This window comes from Ostrinia nubilalis, chromosome 10 (assembly GCF_963855985.1).
Source record: "Ostrinia nubilalis chromosome 10, ilOstNubi1.1, whole genome shotgun sequence".
Classification (NCBI taxonomy): Eukaryota; Metazoa; Arthropoda; class Insecta; order Lepidoptera; family Crambidae; genus Ostrinia; species Ostrinia nubilalis.
In genome coordinates, this window is record NC_087097.1 from 15,380,142 (window position 1) to 15,403,092 (window position 22,951).

Genomic DNA, 22,951 nt, shown 5'->3' on the forward strand with positions numbered 1-22,951 from the left:
GACATTTTCAGTTGACGTTGTCATTTTTGCTGTTTATTTTTTTTTTCAGTCGATTTGTGATTTTTGGTGAGTGCAGCTGTTTTGCTTTGTAAATAATTACCAATTTTCGTTGGCGACTTAACGTAATGTTAATAACTGGACTTAATTAGTTGTTCATTTGTAGTTAATATGGTCGCCAATTAAATAAAGATTCTTTACGAGTAACTTACACTTTGTTGCAGGAATCTATAATTAAAATTGACCGTAAAGTCTAAAGTAGTTCGCCCTACTTGCCGTTTCTGGGTTTTGATCGACGTTGACAACAGCGAAGATGTCTCACCACGTAAGTATGCCTTCTTTATTCGTTTAGTATACATATTTTGTAAGTGATATAGTAAGGGCGGTCCCAGATGACGTCAGAGCGTAAATAGGTCGAAGGGAGCCGGGAGTAGCCTTGGCCGGGTCACAAAAACTAGAATACAATAACATTACTTCCGAACTTAATTAGAATGAGTAGGGTGACTCACCTAATTCATAGTTTCCATTAGGTACAAGTCCCTATTTATATCTTGCTGACTTCTAGTATATGTACTGTATGAATATTAGAGTATATTTGGGCGCGTGAGGTAGATACGCGCCTAGTCAATTTCGTTGATGATGAGTTAGAACTCAAGGAAATGGATGTTCTAGATTTCAAGAAGGCCATACACTGTTTAAAAAAAGATTTAAATGCAGGCTTCATTAAATAATTAGGTATCTTTATCTTGTTATTTCTTATTTAGAAATGATCCTGGTAATTAATTCTATTATTTTATCAATAGCATCATTGCAAAAGCAGTAGAATAGAATAGAAAGCACTTATTTGTCTCAAAACAGGTTACTTACAAGTTAACCTTTTGGCTGCCATTGCTAGCATTGATCAGGTTGAGATACAATCACCTTTGCATTGTGTCTGGAATCTTGACATTCAACGAGTTAAAAGTAAACAAAAACATTTTATTGTATGAACGTAAAATCCTTTTTCCATAAAGCGTGAACCAACCGTATTCGGAGCACCGAACTTCAATGCGCTGGAAGATGCCAACACCCTCCGAGCCGCCATGAAGGGCTTCGGCACGGACGAGCAGGCCATCATCGACATCCTCACGGCGCGCTCCAACCAGCAGCGCCAGGCCATCTCCCAGGCCTTCACCCACGAGTACGGCAGAGTAAGTAAACAAAAAGATAACTTTTTAAAGTTAAAAGGAGAGCTGTTAGTTGTTAACGTTGGTTCAGACGAAAACATTACAGTTGGACTGCTACATTGTTTTTCATGTTTATTAATGTCCAAAAGCTTTTGCTAGCAAAATGTACACATACATAGGTATTTTCATGATGTAAAAGTTATAAGCTACATATAACAAGTTTTATCAAATTCCATCTTTCCTCCCAAACTAGCAGTAAAGTTTCGATTTTAGTCTAATTTTTACTGAATTTCAGTCACAGTAAGTTATGTCTAAATCTTACAAAACAATGAGGAAGATGTAAATCAAAATTTATTCCCCTTTTTCAGCCCTAACAAAAACTTTAAGCTAAAATAAGACTAACTGTGAAAAAATTTTGTTGATATCACGAAAATTGAATATTTTATAAGCAAATCAATATGGGAACGCGCGAAAACTGATAGCACCCCTGGAATACGGGCGATGACGTCACACCGCTCGTTGGGCAACGACGGACGGGCGGCGCGGGTGCTAGCTGCGCTCTGTAAACTTATTTTCGTTCATTTCGATACATTTTTTATTTATATTAACCGTATCTGATGCCAACCAAATAATCTTCCGAAAGTAGATTTACTTATGGTTGCGGATACTTTCAGAAAACATGCAAAGTACCTATATTATTGCAGAAATCCAAGTGCTAAAATTTGCAAGGTAAGTGAACCTATTATTATGGATGCAATAAATAATTGAGTATTTAGTATTTACGCTTTTTGTAGTATTTGAGGTAGATTATAAAAGTTCTATCTAGTTTAAAAGTAAAAGTACTAGTGCTGTCAGTCAGATTGCTGTGGGTTATCGATAGAAAATAATACCCATCAATAATTTAGCAACGTTATGTCTTAATATTTTATTTTTACAGAGTTGGACGATCAAGTCCAGTCGTGTTATAGACTAACTATCCAACTATCGAATTATGGACATAATGTAATACTCGTAGGGTAATTTCATTTGAAAAGACTATATCCGCAGTGTACAGTAAAAACAAGAGTTACTACACCTGAACACAAAGTTAGAGCTACGGCATATCATTGTACATTTGTTTGTGCTGAAGATAACGAATAAATTGGAAAATCTGGAATGCGGAGTTTGTGCAGCAAGCAATGAAGAATGCAAACATACAATGGCATTAATTGGTTTTAAGGTTATATGTATAGACGTAGTGAAGATCCCGCTTGTACCGAAGTAGCGTGCTATTGGAGGAAACCAAAACTGTTGTGCAAGTTGGATCTCAGCTAAAATTTATTAAAGTCAAAGATGTGAACTATACAAGGCAGTATCAAAAATATATGTGTCAGTAGTACTACCACCATAACCATCTGACACAAAGATCAGTCCATCGGGCTTGATGATTTTTTTTGTTCACTTTAAAAAGTTATTAGTATACACTTTGTAACTTTCTATGGAATCAGTGTACGATCATGAATCGGAAGTAAGGTACAGTCTGTTTTGTCACAGTTAAAACTGGTTTCTAACTCTATCGAGGGTCGTCAACGTTTTTCCTGATTTTTAGTTTGAGTCTGTTACGTCTTTCTTTTTCTGTTCTACTTGAATCTTCGTATCTCTCGTCTTTATTTCTATTGCAGATAACTCTATTCGGCATACTACGCTACGTGCCCTAGCTGCCCATTGCCATTTCAGCTTGCTAATCCGTCGGGCTATTAATCGTTTGTCTAAGGTAGACAATACTTGTCAACAATCGCGAGAATTAAGCTCCGAAACGAAACTGAGTAGGGCGCAGTTCGACATAAGCTTCATTTTGTTCGTATTCATCCGAATGCCTACCTGTTCCGATATATTCGATTAAGGACTTTGAGCATTGTGCCGAGGTCTTCCAGCAACTCTGCCATGAGTGCCATGACCACAATATCGTCAGCAACGGTAGCGATAATTAATATGGCACCGCTGGAGAGACTGCAGCACTGCCCAAGTATCGATCGAATCGAAGGCCTTCTTCTCATATTCCACGAACGTCAAGCATAGTGGCAAGTTATACTCCTTCCTTAGTTTTCTGTATAACCTGCCGCAGCTCTGCCCCAGGCAGAAAGGTTCTGGAGTGGAGGCCACGTACCGGAAAACACAGCGTAGGACGTCCACCCACAAGGTGGACCGACGACCTGATAAAGATAGCAGGGAGGCGCTGGATGCAGGCCTCTACCAACTGTGCGATATTATGTGGAAGTTATTGAAGGAGGCTATGTTCAGCAGTGGACGTCCTGTGGCTGAGATGACGATGATGATGACGATAACTCTATTCTAGAGTATTATTATCTCTTTGACTTCTACAGGCGGATTGTCACATTACAAGAATGAAAAGTATGTGTTAATACATTTTGTTCGTATAGATTTTTATCGATAACTCAAAGAAGCGACAACATTATTTTACCACTATAAAACATAGTCAATAACAAGGGCTAAAGTAGGTAGAGAGTTTTTAGTATTGTCTTTAAAGTTTCAAAGGATTCAATTTACTTTTTAAGTAACCCATCTGCGTGCGTGCCTCGTGTTTTGTTTCTCTATTTTTTGTCTACTGTTTCAAATAAAATGTCACTAAAATACTTTATAAAAAATTTGTAATGAAAAATATACAATGGTAGGTGTTTTGTCTTTAGGTAGGTACTCGCATTAAAATGATCTTTGCAATAATATCGACTGGTTTTTGTAGATAACGCTTTCTCCCTTTTCGTTAACTTACACCATTTATGTATTTATCAGCTTTTCTTAGCTTTAAAAGTAATTTTCTGGGGCACTAACCATTGTATTAGTATAAAAGGGTTACTATACAATATCTGCATGGTATTTTTTACTCCATAATTCTATAAAACTCAAAATGACTGTACGAGTCTATGAGCGCGCGAAGGAGCAATGCCATCCCGGCGGAGGTAACGGGCGGTGTGACGTCACGCGCTAAACGGTCAAGTGCGAGTTGATTTTTAAAACATCCAACTTTGAATGCCCATAGAAAATTCAGTTTTTGAGATATCGAAAAAATTCTTTCACTAATATTTTTTATATTTTATGTTTTATCTTTTTACATTATAAAATAATTACACTCATCTTCCTCAATTGAGGAAGATGTAAATCAAAATTTATTCCCCTTTTTCAGCCCTAACAAAAACTTTAAGCTAAAATAAGACTAACTGTGAAAAAATTTTGTTGATATCACGAAAATTGAATATTTTATAAGCAAATCAATATGGGAACGCGCGAAAACTGATAGCACCCCTGGAATACGGGCGATGACGTCACACCGCTCGTTGGGCAACGACGGACGGGCGGCGCGGGTGCTAGCTGCGCTCTGTAAACTTATTTTCGTTCATTTCGATACATTTTTTATTTATATTAACCGTATCTGATGCCAACCAAATAATCTTCCGAAAGTAGATTTACTTATGGTTGCGGATACTTTCAGAAAACATGCAAAGTACCTATATTATTGCAGAAATCCAAGTGCTAAAATTTGCAAGGTAAGTGAACCTATTATTATGGATGCAATAAATAATTGAGTATTTAGTATTTACGCTTTTTGTAGTATTTGAGGTAGATTATAAAAGTTCTATCTAGTTTAAAAGTAAAAGTACTAGTGCTGTCAGTCAGATTGCTGTGGGTTATCGATAGAAAATAATACCCATCAATAATTTAGCAACGTTATGTCTTAATATTTTATTTTTACAGAGTTGGACGATCAAGTCCAGTCGTGTTATAGACTAACTATCCAACTATCGAATTATGGACATAATGTAATACTCGTAGGGTAATTTCATTTGAAAAGACTATATCCGCAGTGTACAGTAAAAACAAGAGTTACTACACCTGAACACAAAGTTAGAGCTACGGCATATCATTGTACATTTGTTTGTGCTGAAGATAACGAATAAATTGGAAAATCTGGAATGCGGAGTTTGTGCAGCAAGCAATGAAGAATGCAAACATACAATGGCATTAATTGGTTTTAAGGTTATATGTATAGACGTAGTGAAGATCCCGCTTGTACCGAAGTAGCGTGCTATTGGAGGAAACCAAAACTGTTGTGCAAGTTGGATCTCAGCTAAAATTTATTAAAGTCAAAGATGTGAACTATACAAGGCAGTATCAAAAATATATGTGTCAGTAGTACTACCACCATAACCATCTGACACAAAGATCAGTCCATCGGGCTTGATGATTTTTTTTGTTCACTTTAAAAAGTTATTAGTATACACTTTGTAACTTTCTATGGAATCAGTGTACGATCATGAATCGGAAGTAAGGTACAGTCTGTTTTGTCACAGTTAAAACTGGTTTCTAACTCTATCGAGGGTCGTCAACGTTTTTCCTGATTTTTAGTTTGAGTCTGTTACGTCTTTCTTTTTCTGTTCTACTTGAATCTTCGTATCTCTCGTCTTTATTTCTATTGCAGATAACTCTATTCGGCATACTACGCTACGTGCCCTAGCTGCCCATTGCCATTTCAGCTTGCTAATCCGTCGGGCTATTAATCGTTTGTCTAAGGTAGACAATACTTGTCAACAATCGCGAGAATTAAGCTCCGAAACGAAACTGAGTAGGGCGCAGTTCGACATAAGCTTCATTTTGTTCGTATTCATCCGAATGCCTACCTGTTCCGATATATTCGATTAAGGACTTTGAGCATTGTGCCGAGGTCTTCCAGCAACTCTGCCATGAGTGCCATGACCACAATATCGTCAGCAACGGTAGCGATAATTAATATGGCACCGCTGGAGAGACTGCAGCACTGCCCAAGTATCGATCGAATCGAAGGCCTTCTTCTCATATTCCACGAACGTCAAGCATAGTGGCAAGTTATACTCCTTCCTTAGTTTTCTGTATAACCTGCCGCAGCTCTGCCCCAGGCAGAAAGGTTCTGGAGTGGAGGCCACGTACCGGAAAACACAGCGTAGGACGTCCACCCACAAGGTGGACCGACGACCTGATAAAGATAGCAGGGAGGCGCTGGATGCAGGCCTCTACCAACTGTGCGATATTATGTGGAAGTTATTGAAGGAGGCTATGTTCAGCAGTGGACGTCCTGTGGCTGAGATGACGATGATGATGACGATAACTCTATTCTAGAGTATTATTATCTCTTTGACTTCTACAGGCGGATTGTCACATTACAAGAATGAAAAGTATGTGTTAATACATTTTGTTCGTATAGATTTTTATCGATAACTCAAAGAAGCGACAACATTATTTTACCACTATAAAACATAGTCAATAACAAGGGCTAAAGTAGGTAGAGAGTTTTTAGTATTGTCTTTAAAGTTTCAAAGGATTCAATTTACTTTTTAAGTAACCCATCTGCGTGCGTGCCTCGTGTTTTGTTTCTCTATTTTTTGTCTACTGTTTCAAATAAAATGTCACTAAAATACTTTATAAAAAATTTGTAATGAAAAATATACAATGGTAGGTGTTTTGTCTTTAGGTAGGTACTCGCATTAAAATGATCTTTGCAATAATATCGACTGGTTTTTGTAGATAACGCTTTCTCCCTTTTCGTTAACTTACACCATTTATGTATTTATCAGCTTTTCTTAGCTTTAAAAGTAATTTTCTGGGGCACTAACCATTGTATTAGTATAAAAGGGTTACTATACAATATCTGCATGGTATTTTTTACTCCATAATTCTATAAAACTCAAAATGACTGTACGAGTCTATGAGCGCGCGAAGGAGCAATGCCATCCCGGCGGAGGTAACGGGCGGTGTGACGTCACGCGCTAAACGGTCAAGTGCGAGTTGATTTTTAAAACATCCAACTTTGAATGCCCATAGAAAATTCAGTTTTTGAGATATCGAAAAAATTCTTTCACTAATATTTTTTATATTTTATGTTTTATCTTTTTACATTATAAAATAATTACACTCATCTTCCTCATCAAACCTAAGCTGGAGACTGGTGGACTGGCTACGCTCAAGGCGATTCATCACGTAACTACGCCAAAATAGTTTTGTAGTGAAAATCTTGTTGATAAAAAGCTCATTAATAAAGAACTCCAACAGGAACTGACTCAGAGTAGTACATCTGTACATTACGTAAAACACCATACACTGCCCCAGTCAAGGCCGCGTGTCTCGTAGTGATTCATCACAAAAACTCGTACTATGCTACTTAATCTACGTTAAATTATCAAGGCCATTCAGGTAATAGCAGTATAGTTTAACTTGCGATAAAAACAACGATATGAAGACCGAAATGCTATGTGGGTGAGGTTGCATGACACTTAGGCCTAGAACACACGGTGAAATGCAATTGCAACGAAACTGCAACTTCTAGTTACTTTTGAGTTGCATCTAAGTTTCTGCCATAGATTCCGTTGAGAGACCACACATGACGCGACCAGCTCTGGGCCTTAGGGCTCGCACGCACGCGTGAGTTTTGTCCAGGGCCGTCTTTAACGTACTAGGCGCCCTAGGCACATTAGGATCAAGGGACTTTTTAATACATACATCTATCTATATTTGATGAGTCGGATTTGGTATGAGTTACGAAATAGTCACGGCGACAAAAGCTATTGCAAAAGTCACCCGAGCGCGCGAACCCTTAATTAAAAATCTTGTGACTCAATTACATTGACTCATACTGATTTTTACTTGACCATGCAATCATCATTATAGATCTGAAGAATAAATGCACATCTCAGTGTGTCTCAGTGTATGTTTAACATTAATGAATCGGAAAAAGCTTACAACTGCAAAAAACACAAATCATGTTACCCTTGTGTGGTAACATTCCTTGACATTCCATAAATGCCGAAATTCGTGTTGAATATTTTAAAGGTTGGTGCAGTGGGTACTTAAATAATGCAAGTACCCACTCAGAAAAACCAAGCCTTATCAAATAAATTGGTTGCAGTACACATACAATGTTGCCATAGCAATCAATATGTAAATATTGATATGATATCACAGACTGTTATCAAAAACATTCTAACGCCTGTAACCACTAACCATGCAAAACTGTATTATGTAATTAATTTCCATGTTAATCATTATAATAATTTGGTAAACATAATTCCAAATAGGTCAGTTGTGAAATTTTAAATGATTAAAATTAATTATCAAATCACACTTCACAGTAATTAGAATACTTATCTAAAATCAGGAATGAGGAAACATGAATGATTTTAGATTAGGTAGTTAGTTAGGAACTAAAACTTTTTTCCTGGTTACGAAGTAATCGAAAAAAATCCTAAAATTTATCTATCTATTTCAAGATGAGTGCATGCTGGCAAAAAAATAAAAATCATTTTTTACGACGCTGAGGGTGTACATCAGGCCACAAGATTTTAAAAATTGTGGGTAGGCAATTAGGCATACTTCTCGCCTGACAGCCACGAGTCCGACTTAACCAGCCGAGATTCCATTTCTGTGGAGGGTAGTTGACCGGAAAGCGTGCATAGTCAATCTGTTTTAATGACTGTGAATTTGAGCGTGCATCCTTGTGTCGAACGTTGACTAGCGCTAAAAATGTTTGGGACTATTCCCACCTCTCGTTCCCAGCGCTGCAACTCCTGTGTAGCCAGGATCTACAGCTTAACCGCCAATAAAAACCCAACCAGTGAAGGTCAAGACGTTTGTCCCGGGGGAAAGTTAAACTGTCATTGGACCCGCAACGAAATTAATCAGTAGGGTGTGGTAGGGACCTCAGTAGTTACAACACAACCTAAACTATAGAAGAAGAAGAATGACCGTTTCATTTGCCCTAGGACCTGATCGACGACTTGAAGTCGGAGCTGGGCGGGCACTTCGAGGACGTGATCGTGGCGCTCATGCTGCCGCCTGAGGAGTACCTCTGCAAGGTACGTTATTGAGACCTATAATACCAAAGTAAATACTAATGAGTAGGTCATCTTCATAGAAACGCCCGAGCGCGGTTTGTATGTGAGCGCGCCAATACGTATGCGGCGCGCACGCACACACTGACAAAATTTAGCGTTGATTATTAGCGGTGAGTTGCCCCTAATTTTGTCAGTGTGTGCGTGCGCGCCGCATACGTATTGGCGCGCGCTCAAATACAAACCGCGCTCGGTGCGTTTCTATGAAGATGACCTACTCATTTGTATTTACTCTGATAATACTCTATTTTGGGATGACAATACCTATCCTACCCTAGCGATATGGGTTTTTTTTAATAACAAATTGTTGTACACACCATTTAGCATTTACACTGATTCACGTTATTAAATCAATTGCATTTACACATACAGTAGAATCTCGATTATCCGGACTTCGATTATCCGGATATCCGATTATCCGGACTCATTCTTCACGGTTTCTAATTACCGATTTAGGTTCTGGACCCATAAAAACCGAAGGTCCGCCACCGTAACACGGTACGGACGTCGTCTTAGTTCATTGTTAAAAGAAATGGATTCATTCAATAGTGTAAAATTTAGATTTATAGACTCTAAAATGATGTTTTGGAAACCCTTTCTATTGAAGAATGTTCATAATTGTTTGATTTTACTTTGAAATCGATTATCCGGATTTTCGATTATCCGGAACACCCCTGGTTTTAATTGATCCGGATAATCGGGATTCTACTGTACATGAATCATTGCAGTGCCGCGGAAATGATTCGTTCTTTTCTTTATTCTTTGATAACATCATTTCTTTATTCTTTGATTAATAATGTTTTGTGTTTTTTATCCATTTACCCTCCATGAAAGGACTTTAACGATTTTAGTGGCTTTTTGCCAAGTAAAGCTGAGGTTGCAATCCATTATTTGTATTTGAAATGCCACGATAGCCGAACGGTAAAGGGGTTGGACTGGCCGACTCGAGATCCGGGGAACGCGGGTTCGGTCCCCGCCGCCGCTCGACTATTGTAATGAGCTCACTCGGTGTGACAAAAGCATATTTAGCTTAGTACGAGGGGCTAAGGCCCAGAACAGACGGTGAAACGCAACTGCAAGTTTGAAACTTTCAAAATGTAACCCTGTTTTATACAAATAAATATATTTGATTTGATATTTGAGAAAAAGCTTACAACTGCAAAAACACAAATCATGTTTACCCTTGTGTGGTATTGTTCCTTGACATTCGATAAATACCGAAATTCATGTCAGTCATGTGTGGTCTCTCAACGGACGCTATGGCAGAAACTTAGATGCAACTCAAAAGTAACTTGCAGTTGCAGTTTCGTTGCAGTTGCGTTTCACCGTCTGTTCTGGGCCTAACGGTAATTTGTGCAATAACAAATTACAATAATCTAAAAAAAAACATAATCTGTCTTGGAGTTAAAGGAATTTACGAGCTATCCTGAGGATATTGAGTATATTATTGATTATCCAGGAGTTGCACCACTGCATGGAAGGCATGGGCACAGACGAGGATACGCTAGTGGAGATCCTGTGCACGCGCACTAAGAAGGAGATCGCCGCCATTGTCGAAGCCTACGAGCGCTGTGAGTCACGCTTCATACCTTTCTTACCTATCGCCATACAGCATGCAACTCACTCAGGAGTTTTAACGAAACTTGGAAAATTATTCGTCGAAATAAAGCGTAAAACGCTTGAAAATTTTGACACATTTGCTCTATGTCTTCGTATCTCCGTGGTCAGAACATTCGCTCGGTAAACGAAAGGTGGTTGGTTCTTTTTTTTTCTAAATAAAGTTTCTGTTATGATGGATGAAAGGAAGACCATCATTTTCACTAGCAATCCAACTTATACATAAAATTGTAATTTCAATAAGTACAATTTGTCACTGACAGTCTCCATGCTTGGGAAGTCACGTGAGTTGGTCTCGGTTGACATCCCTGGTCATTAAACTCTTGGGTGCTTTACCAATTACCACTCGCCCTTGAACTTGGCTATCAGCAGACACTAAGCAGATGTGAAGGACGTTATTTGCAAGATGCAACGGAGCATAGAGGGTGAATAAAATATGATAGTAGCAATTATTTTATGTCCAAGAATTTGATCGTAATTTGTTTTTTTACACCAAACTAACTTAATTGCATATTTTATTACGTCGTGAGACTCGCTATTTCTATAAATACGTTTGCGGGGTGATTGTCCTGTTTGGAACTATCAGGTATTATGTGCTCAAGATGTCGACCTGTGCTAAGCATTATGGGCAGGCCTCCTACTAGGTGGATCGACGATCTGATGAAAGTCGCGGGCAGCGCAGGACCGGTCGTTGAGCATTCCTTCTTTTGTTCAGCAATCGATGTGATTTAGCTTTTTGACGATTTGTCAAACAAACGAATCATAAAACTTTAATAACCTTAAAACCTTTACGCAGTGTACGACCGACCGCTGGCGGAGCACATGTGCTCCGAGACCTCTGGAGACTTCCGCCGCCTGCTCACGCTCATCGTCACTGTAAGTCTTCATCACCATCATCTTATCACTCATTCCTGTGCCACATATTTGCGACTTGAAGTATACACGAATACTTGGCTACGTACGCTACACATGTCGTGATAATTCAATTCAATTTGTTTATTTAGAGATAACAAAGAGATCCACATAGTAATAAAAAAAAAAATAAAAAAAAAAAATCTTTATTTTACTCACACAAAAAATCGAACAGAATTACATAGTGAATGTATAAGATACGTTTGATGTTCATTCTTGTGTGAGTCTGATGCCTATGCTAGGTATTTAGTATACCTGTATTACAGGTCATCAGGCTCCCACCACCTCAGGTCACTAATAAGCTTTAATTTTACACTTTAATATTAACTTACTTAATGAGAGAGAATGTTCAAGTTGCGATGTGTGTGGCCTAGGGGTCACTGAAATATGCAAGTGCTTAATTAAAAAAGTGGGAATAAAGACAAGACGGAAAACTTTTGTCTTGGTTTAAGATCCAGCTCACTAAAGAATCTTGGCCTATTGATTTAAGTAGTTTTTACGTAAGCCTTGGGAAATCATTAAAAATGGGCCCATTATTTATTTACTTGTATTTGTCTACTAACAATTTGTTTGTTATTTATACAGGATGTTTGGGACATTTTATCAAAAAGTAATTTAATGGAGGAAATAAATTCGGAAAAACTAATGTTATTAACTAATTTAATTATCTAATTTAGGGCAGTAGTTCTATACTTTTTAGTGACTGCCAATAAGTCCCATACACCCCGTACTTCGATTTAACAAAACGATATCAGACTAGATATTAGTTACGACATGATACCATAACAATGTAACCCATCACCATCAATATACGAGTATGTACTTAAGAAAAATGCTTGTGCGTTTGTTTTTCGTTTGCACACTAATCATAACTAATAATTTCAAGTTATTAATTAATATTATCATAATTCCGGAGGTAATTGTATGCAATGTTTGGTGTTTGTTTTTGAATTAAAATATTAATTTAAAGTGTGTTGCAGTACATCCAATCGATAAAAAATACATTCGATGCTATGTTGATTTAATCTGTGGGTCTAGACAAAGTGCAAATTATAATCGCAAACCAGTCGCAAAGTGGTCGAAAAGCCCCTTTTTTGTATGGAGTTTTGACGGATTCGATTTTCGATTCGATCAAAAAGTGCGTTTTGTCTAGGGGGGCTGATATTTTTTAGATTACATTTTCACACGAAACAGCTAACACAATACAACTGCAAGTAATCATGAAAGACCCTGAACTACATGACTCATCAAAGCACCAAGGGCTGGGTAGCACCATGTCATGTTTACTATTTCCCGGTACCATTTTAATTTATGCCACGTCAAGGAGTGGCTAAATGGGACATGGTTCTAACTAATCGAATTACGGTCAGCAATGAAAATTGAGAGAAATAAAAAAAAACGATATTGTTTTGTTTGACAGTCTTTAATTTAAAATGAGAACTTTAGTATGAATGTGTATGTATGTCACCGTAAAATTGTGAATTCCGTCAGATTATAATCTGACGTAGTTAAATTACAATCTAACCTAACCTAACCCACTGTTAGTTTTCAATCTAACGCGTTATATTATAAACTGACAGAGTTCACAATTTCACGTTGACATGTATATCGCTTAACTGGGTCAATGCCTGAGGTATGAGAGCGGCAAGGGAGAGTGTTTTTGTAAACACCAAACATCAACGAGAGAGATTTCAGATCTCCTTCAATGTGTTTAGTACGAGTTTGCAATTGCATTAAACGTCGTCGCTAGCGAGTGGGTCTATAAAGATTTTAGTTCTTAAAAGAATCCGCTAGGGACGCTGTAACTATCCGTCATACGTTTGATGTATACTCGCACTAAGCACCCAGAGCCCCGATTACGGTAATTTTTAACGTCTCCAATCCAGACACGCTTCTCGATTCTGCGATACGATTGGTCAAAACAGTTGACGTCAGCTTAGCGTAATCGTCAAAATTAGCGTAATCGGGGCACAGATTTGTATGCTCTGTCACGTCATAAAATGTCAATGTTACCCCTCCCTTACCTCAGGCACTTACTCAGTAAGCGTACCTATTAGTAGGTAGTAAAATCTCAATCTGTTGCTAGCCGTAATGGGTGCAACGCCACTTTCTTTCCTATCGCTTGTGCCGGGTCGCGCGGCCTTGGGCGGCTGACGTTGCTCGCGGTTGATGAATCGATGTACAGCGGGTGTGTTTACTTTATTAATAATTACGTGCGGATGTTTCGACCTTGCAATTAAAATTGTATAATAATAACTACTACAGCTGTTAGTATCGAAAATAGTTTTTTTTATCCATAACTAGGAAGCTCTTGGCCTGTATTCCGCCTAACCGAAAGAGATGATCAGGCCAAATATGAAACAGGGCCTAGACAAAGTAATTTCCAAGACACTTTTAATATTGAAATTGCTTCACGGAGCAAAGTAACATAAAAATAACGCGCCGGAGCGAAGACGTCAAGTTTGTAACTTTTACACAGATACTGTAAAAATTTCGTTATACATAGTTTATAAAAATTGGCTCAAATAAAAAAAGCGGTCAAATAGTTGACGCAATGAACTGATACTGTAATGTTGACGTTTGTTCTGTGTATTTTCATGTGGCAGCAAAATAAACGTTTTCCATTATATTCTATGAAATGATGTTTTTTAAAAACGTTTTAAAAACTGTAGATTTTCAATTTGTACACCGCTATAGTCTGGTCCGCGAGCACGTAGAATTTAGTCCAATGACCCCAAGCTACACATCCTTATCGCTCGCGCGTAATTATGTTGCTGTCGCGCTCGCACACTCACTGCGGGCGCCCGTCGCACAGTCGCGACAGCAATACAATTACGCGCGAGCGATAAGGATGTGTAGCTTGGGGTCATTGGACAAAATTCTACGTGCTGACAGACCGGGCTTTAGTAATCTTCAATAAAACAACTTCGCTATTCATTCATCTTCAACACGAGCCGTCACCGCCCAAGGCATCCAAACCATAGAGTGACTACGTCTGATATCAAAGAGTGCCAACCAGGGGGCGCGCGACGAGGAAGCGGGCGTGGACCCGGCGCGCGCGCAGGAGTCCGCGCAGGCGCTGTATGACGCCGGCGAGGCCAAGTGGGGCACCGATGAGGAGATATTTAACAAGGTCAGTGTGTAAACCTCCTTTTGGTGGTCGGGTAAAGAAAGAAAAGAAAAAGACTAAGGGTGGGTTGCACCATCTTACTTTAACTTTGACAAACGTCAAAAATCTGTCAAACTCCATACAAAACACACCGGTTATCGTCATAGTTACGGTCAAAGTTAGGTGGTGCAACTCGGCCTTATTCTGCTGCCAGTAGTATTTTTTTCCGTAGGGAAATGCTTTGCGCATAACAACTGGCCGATCGGGATCGCCAGTGTATGTACGGGACTATTCCCACTGCTGTAACTCTTGTGTAGCCAAGATCTACAGCTTGACCGCCAATAAATCCCCAACCAGGCTTCTCTAACACATCTCAGCCAGCATTGGGAGTGTAAGCCAAATCCTCCATTTGCCTCTTGAATTATCTACAATAACTCTTTAAATACATAACACTTACTAGGTGACTACTGGTCAATCTGAATATAGTCCACACGATTGAAGCTACTGTTTTGGACACCCTGTATAACCAGTGGCGGATTTACCAATAGGCCAAGTAGGCCAGTGCCTAGGGCGGCAGATTTAGAGGGGCGGCAAATTTAGCAATTTTTTTTTACAGGAAAAAAATTATACGTATACACAATCCATATAAATAAACGATTAATAAACGCACTGTAACTTAAACTTAGATACTTATGTGATCATGAATTTTAAAATATTCCAATAGCGTTTCAATAAAAAATAAAAAAAAAAACTCGTAACACAGGATCTTCGGAGCCTAGCACGAGCACCATCTCTCCACAACTTCGTGTATATTGTTTTACAGGGTGGCCCAGAAGAAATTTCACTTTTGAAAATTTAAGGAAACGAAAACTGTACATTTTTGTACCTAGAACTTTAGCTATTGCAATTTAAAGGAAATTTAGTGCAATTTATTTTAAAATTTACTATCTTTTATAAATTTTATCGTACATGTGATTCCCTTGACGTTTAGGTACAACATTCGGTCAACATACATCAAAATTTTAGAAAACTTTCGTAAGCGCTCCTGCACACGACGCCGCTACCGCGCCGCCGCCGCGCCGTCGCCACGCCTTTGCACTGTTTATACGCGCCGCGTGACCATCGCACTGCCCCGCCGACGCCGCGACGCGCGCGAAATTATGCTTTGATGGCGCGGTGGCGGCGCGGCGGCGGTTTTACTCGTTGCGTATGAACAGTGTAGCGGCGCGGCGACGGCGCCCTTAGGCCTCAGCCTCGAGTTTAGCGGGCAGCGGGGCGGGAGCGGCGGCGGCGCGGGAGCGGGGCGGGCAACGCAGACCCGTTCTCGAAACAAACGGGCAGCTCGCGCGGCGCTTTAGCGGTGAAATGTTGTGTTCGGGGTTGTGTTGTCGAGATATTTGTTTTATTCGCAAACGAAATGTTTTAACAACGGCGACAATTTTATTTCGATTCAAATTTATTCCTAACGCTCGATTTATTGTGGGCAAAAGAAGGAGTGCGCTGCCCGCTCGTTGCCCGCTCAAGCGCCGCTGCCCGCTCGTTGCCCGCTGCCGCGCCGTTGTTTTCGAGAACCGGTCTATTTGATTTTACGCATAAGATCCTGCCGCTCCCGCGCCGCCGCCGCTCCCGCCCCGCTGCCCGCTAAACTCGAGGCTGAGGCCTTAGAGTTACCTCAAAATGGATTAAGGATAGATGAATGCTGCAGAGTTTTTGGATTATTAGAGTATACTCTGCTCTGTCTGCTCATAAGGTAACCCCACAAAAAGAAGTCTGCTGGAATGAGATTAGCGCTTCTTAGAGGCAGTGAGATTTCACCACTGCTTAATTGGTTTGTTGCATTGAAAGGATGATTAATTTTTGAGAGCGCTATACTGGTAGGCTGAAAAGCTTTTTGATTTCAAAGCTGCAAGATTCGCAAGGTTATGACCGGAGCACTTGGTTTCATCAAAATGGGGCGACGTGTCACACTTCAACTGAAAGCATTTAGATGGTAAGAGACATGTTCCCACAAAAAAATAATTTCTGGCAGGGGTGACATCTCCTGGCCACCAGGAAGCCCTGATCTCACTCCAGAAAATTATTTTTTGTGGTGTTACATTAAGAATAGAGTATACTTTTATAAATCCAACAACCATGCAGCAACTGAAGCTGAGCATTTGGCAAAAAATTGAAAATAGGTTTCGAGGTAATTCTGACGAACGCATTCTAAGATTTTGATGTATGTTGATCGAATGTTGTAAGCGTCAAGGAAATCTCCTGGGCGATGTAATTTAATAAAGGTAAATTTAAAAATAAATTGCATTAAATTTTATTTAAATTGCAATAGTTAAAGTTCTATAAAAATGTACAGTTTTCGTTTCCTTGAATTTTAAAAAGTGAATATTCTTCTGGGCCACCCTGTATTACCAAGCCTTGGTCTTTCTGTTTACCTTTAAGTAGTTCTTAGTTAATTATACTGGATATAGCACTTCGCATGGCTCTGTGTACACCGGTGACAAATTGTTCAGGTGAGAGAAGCTTTTCTTGCTTAAAACGGGTTAAAAACTATCTACGATCTACTTTAAGTCAAGAAAAGCTTAACGCTTTATCTCTTTTGTGCATAGAGTCAGAATTTATGAAAAAGATTTCATACGACGATATAATTAATGATTAATGTAAAACTTAATTGATCTCATTGTCTGTCACCATTAACTGGATTGTTAACATGTTATATTTTAATAGAAATTGTTTGTATTGTTTTTAAACTGTTAAGTGCAATAAAAAATATTTAACAAAAACAATGTTTACTGACCACACATTATTTTGTCTGTGTTCATATAGTGTAGGTATTTTTAAGTCATGCCGTTCCCCACCTTATAATTAGTACATATGCTGCTGTTTTTAGGTCAACATTAGACTCTTCAGTACATAGCGGGTTGCAATAATAATCTAGTAACTGACAGAAATATCATTAAGTTCACAATAATACTAATAACGGGATTAAACTAACGTATTGTATTTCAAAAGTCAGTAGGGGCGGCAAAAATTGAATGGCCTACTAGCGGCAAATTTGTAAATCCGCCACTGTGTATAACATAACTGATATTACTTCTTACCTTGCAAATGTGATCATCTATAACTTTTTTATTTCTGATACTATCATTCTATCACAGATCCTTGCGCACGAGAGCTTCGCACAACTGCGGCTGATCTTCGAGGAGTACAAGAACATCGCGGGCCGCACCATCGAGCAAGCCATCAAGGCCGAGATCGGCGGCGAGCTCAAGGACGCGTTGTCGGCCATCGGTCAGTATTCCCACTTCTCGTTCCCACCAGTAAAAGTCCTGTGTAGCTAGGATTTACCTATCGGTCAGTACGCATCATTTTGTTCATTCGATGAACCCGTATTAGGGCTGAGGGAATATATTTCCCACCGTATTCGTTCCCACCACTGAATTGCTGTGTAGCCAAGATCTACCGTATCGCTCAGTACGCCGAATATAATTAAGGATCAGTTCATTCATTAACTACTAATAGGACAGAGGGAATATATTTCCCACTTTATACTTAACCATATTTCTTATCTTATGATCTATAAATAATGAAAATGTAGTGGGAAGCAAATAATCTCTCTTTATTGGCGATCAAAATTAGCAGGAGCTGCAGACTTTACAAGAGGGTTATTTAGTACTTTTGTAAAGACTGCTTGAAGAGTAGCGAAATCGTCATTACATTAATTTGTGTCATTGTCAGCTGTTACAAAAAGTAGGCGAGATCGATCGAGTCCATTGCCTCGTGAGTGCGCAATGCTGGTGAAGTGACTCGCCCGGAAAGACTCAATTACTTCTTGGCACATGTGGATCACTTTATTAGGTCAAAGAATGCGAGAGGAATGTCATACAAGTATTACCTACATTACACTCGTATAATCAATTAAAGTTCTTATTTTATTTAGGGCTGATTTTTCAATCGTCGGATAACTTTTAACTAAAGAATTAAGTTTGGCACATTGACAGTTTTAGTATGGGAAATATGTCAAAATGACAAAGTTTATTCTTCAGCTAAAAGATATCTGACGATTGAAAAATCAGCCCTTTAAGGATGAAGGATATAGATAAATCGAAATTATTCCATCATTAAATAAGATGACCTAAATCTTTTCTCCAATTAGTAACCTTTTATCAGCACTGTTGATTTACTAAATGACTTGGTTAGCTCCAACTCCAGTATCTAAATTAGCTTCCACTTGGCTAGTCCACTTTCCTCCCACTAAACCGGCCAATTCCAGTGGAGTGCGTGGAGAGCGCTGCGGCGTGGTTTGCGACGCGCCTGCGGAAGGCCATGCAAGGAATGGGCACCGACGACCGCACGCTCATCCGCATCGTCGTCAGCCGCAGCGAGATCGACCTCGGCACCATCAAGCGGGAGTACGAACGCCTCTACGATAAAACCTTGGAGAGCGAGATTAGGGTATGCGTTTGTTGCGTTGCAAGTCCACTCCACAGGTCCCAAAACTGGAGGTATTTTCAGCAGCAGCGTGTCGCCAGGTCAAAAGCAGCCTCCAAAACCCCGGTATGTAGTGTCTTCTCTGTTTTCCAGTGGAGTGCGTGGAAAACGCCCCGGCCTGGTTTGCGCAGCGCCTGCGCAAGGCGATGGAAGGCGCGGGAACGGAGGACAAGACGCTGATAAGAATCATCGTCAGCCGAGCTGAGATTGACCTCGGCAATGTCAAACAGGAGTACGAGAAGATCTACGATAAGACGCTGGAGAGCGACATCAAGGTCAGTGCGGTTTTTATTACGTTCTGTGGTGGTATTTGAGTTTGCTAGTTATTTTTTGTTAGGCTTGTACAGACGATGACCTAGGAAAGCTAAAGGTCTTAAATTTCAAGCTCGGAGCTCACACAATAAATAATACAGCTCGGTTGATCAAATATTTTAGTGGCAACACCGTGTGTTCATTGGTTGGTTCACACCATTTTCTACTGTGTAAAAAGAATACTTATTTTTATAGTCAAGTACCATATTCAACTAGCTATTTATTAAATGCTCGATTAGTTAGTTATTCGAACTCAAATACTGCCACTAGCTTTTTAGCTCGATCTCAGTCCACTGCACTTATAATCCAGCACATCACTAGCATGAAAGTAATGCTTCAATCAATATCTACAAAAATATAACATTGCATGCAATGCATACATTCGTAGCTCTATAATACGCTTTCCATGTCGTACTCGTACAAATTACATTACTTTTATGTAGTCATGTGTTGATTATAATGGTTTTAACATTATTTTTATGTCGCTACTTTGGTGGTTTGGAAACAGGAGGTGAGATATTCGTTATTGTTATTTTATTTTTATATTTATCTGTTTGTACGTTTTGTAATTATGGTTGGGTGAAAAAAGGTGAACACGTTTACACATTGATCGTAAAATTATTTAAGGGTTGCTGTAATTTCATAATCATGAATAATCTTACTTACAAGGCTTTTTAACTTCACAATTATTTGGTAGATCACAAACTAAGATAGAAATCGTGATAAAACTTCATACAGATTTTAATAAAATTGTATGCATAAGCAACCCATCACAATAATTATTAAACTTATTCACGCAAAACTATTCAATATCCTTACAATAATCTTCCAAGTAAATAACGCACAATTTCAACCTTCTTCCACAATACTAATTCCGCCGCGTTTCTTTCCCGCCGCATGCGCATCGCCCGCCGCTGCCGCCACCTACCGGCTCCGCACTACATTACCCGTTTGTTTCCGCGGCGCCGCAGCAGGGAGAGACATCTGGAGACTACAAGAGGGCCCTCGTCGCACTCCTCGGACCGGCGTAGAGGATGCAAGGAGGATGCACAGTACCATAGACAATTATCTGATCAGATGTATGAAAGGGTGATCGCTACAGTAATTAGCCAATACATAGTTATTGGCCAACTTGCCTAAAATGAAAATATTTTTTCTGAGCAATACGCAGTCCAATGTAGTAAATATTTTTGTCTCTTACTTATTAACAATCCAATATGCCAATACAATAACTATGTATAGGCTAATTACTATGACAATCACCCTAAGTCTTTTCAGTGTGGCCTAAAATAAGAAATAGAAGTTTGAAAATGTCATGTGTGAGGTGCAAACAAAAATTAAAGAGCACCTAAACCAAACTTGGGGTGTATTTCCCGAAATTCTGTTGAGCTATTATCATCAGATCAGATAAGTTGGCGCTGTGTAATTAATGTAAGTTGCTCACATGGAATAATGGCAACACTTTCTTTTCGGTGTCTATGTCTAAATGTCGTGTAGATGTTGCCAGTGTTAAAAATACAATTCCTTAGAGAGCTAACTTCTTATACAATTTTAAAACGTTTTACATTATTATTATTAGTAAGATTCTTGATCAGCTTTCGGGCTACAATTTACATAAGCGAATTGATGTTGTATTTCTTTTGTATTGATATTATTATGTCTGTTTTCTGTTGAAACAGGTGTTACTCATATTGTAATTTGGTTATAATGTAGTTGCTACGTTAAATAATTGAATCTGATTGGGAAGTATTATTACTAATTTATTTATTGGATATTGTTTCTAATGTTGATTTCTCAAGCTGTATCTCGAATACGCTTACTGTGCTCGTGTCGCGTAGGTGTATACGTGTAGATGTAAGAGTACATAGTTTTCAAGTGATAGACAGTTGCAGAAATATGCTGTATTATAGACTGTATCAAATATAGCCTATAATATAGAGCTTTTGCCTTCATGCAGTGCCTTGAGATTGTATTATTTGTCAATTGATAATATTAAAATTTTATTGATGTTGATTGTTCTTAGAATTTTATTAAAATTACATCCTGACTGAGAGCCATAATATAACATTCCCCTTGTTTAAGTTTAGCTTTAATTTTTATTTTCTTACATCACAATAAATAAGAAATAGTAATGTCGCGTTTTATTACATACCTTTTCCAAATTTGTTTTGTGTGAAATCAAATACATAGCTTCATCACAAACTTATATATTCACATCTTCGTGATGGCCGGTTGTCGGCCACCGCACGTAACAGCCATTCTTAGTCAACAGTATAATAATCCGGAGTAAATACAAAGTAAATAAACCTGCAACGACGCGCTGCGTGGGCGCATCCGTATCTTACGAATACTATCTTCTACGACATTCAAAGCGATGTTATTTGCAAAGTAAATAGACGATATGTTTTTAATTATTTTTCTGTTTTATACACACATTTGGTTTATTATGATTAAATATACTTTTAAGATGTAAAGGCAGTAGTAAGTCCGATGGGGCACCGTCTGTGGTTCATCAGCAGTGTTCACAGGACTTAACAAAACTATGGTGTATTTTCTTTAGGTTCATTAAATTAAGGACTTACAGACTTCAGATATCATGGTCATGCATGCCCTTCTACTTAGATCTAACACCACCTTTTGTTAACTACCTGCTTAAAAAGTGCTGTTGAGTTTCTGAACACTTCTCAAGTCTCTCACAGACGACTTCGGCACAGAGGGCCCCGCGTACATCAAATGTACCAACAACATTATTATGAGTAGCTAAATAATAATCATCAGAATTGGTCACAAAGAATAGTGGCAACATTGGCAAACAATTTATAAATATGTACACGAATTGCCGCATCACATCACACGATAATTTCGCCACGTCTGCAACGAAAACATTATAACTAATAATTTTATACAAAGTATACATCATAAGTAACGCTAAGGAACATACTACGAAGGTTCGATCGCGGATATATGATCGAATTGTAATCGTTAGACAAGTCCTAAATGGGACAGGGACACCTTTCATACGGAAAAAAAGAATTCGGTACCATTCTAAAGGACTTATTCGTAAAAGTTTGAACTATATTAAAAATTTACGTTAAATATAAGATTTTGATTTCATGTATTACACATCTTTTGGTGTGCGAGTTTCATTTGTTATTCATGCACTTTCTCGCCCTCTAAATTATTTATAATTTTCCACAGAATCTTCGATAGATAAAAACATGATGAATTAAGTTTGAAACAGTAATACAAACAATATTCTTGTATGTATGCTAGTAGAAGACTTACATTATCGATTCTAATTTGTGCTCTGTTAACATCGATTAAATTACACAGTATAAGATTAAACTATTACAATTTGCGCATAGTTATCTCTTATTTGATGTACAACAGTGTGGCAACAGTGTTAGTACCCATTGCCGGTCATGTCGTCTCGTTCTATC

General features: G+C 38.7%; 1 protein-coding gene across 1 annotated transcript; it reads left to right on the forward strand.

Annotated features, from left to right (window-relative positions):
* Positions 1-66: 66 nt before the first annotated feature.
* LOC135075320 (annexin B10) lies at positions 67-21,643 on the forward strand. The gene is made up of 9 exons (XM_063969734.1): positions 67-322; positions 1,011-1,187; positions 8,948-9,040; positions 10,536-10,647; positions 11,490-11,569; positions 14,625-14,738; positions 17,867-17,999; positions 18,982-19,163; positions 20,486-21,643. Exons 1-9 carry the CDS (start codon positions 311-313, stop codon positions 20,540-20,542), a joined length of 960 nt encoding a protein of 319 aa, XP_063825804.1. The 5' UTR covers positions 67-310; the 3' UTR covers positions 20,543-21,643.
* Positions 21,644-22,951: the final 1,308 nt, after the last annotated feature.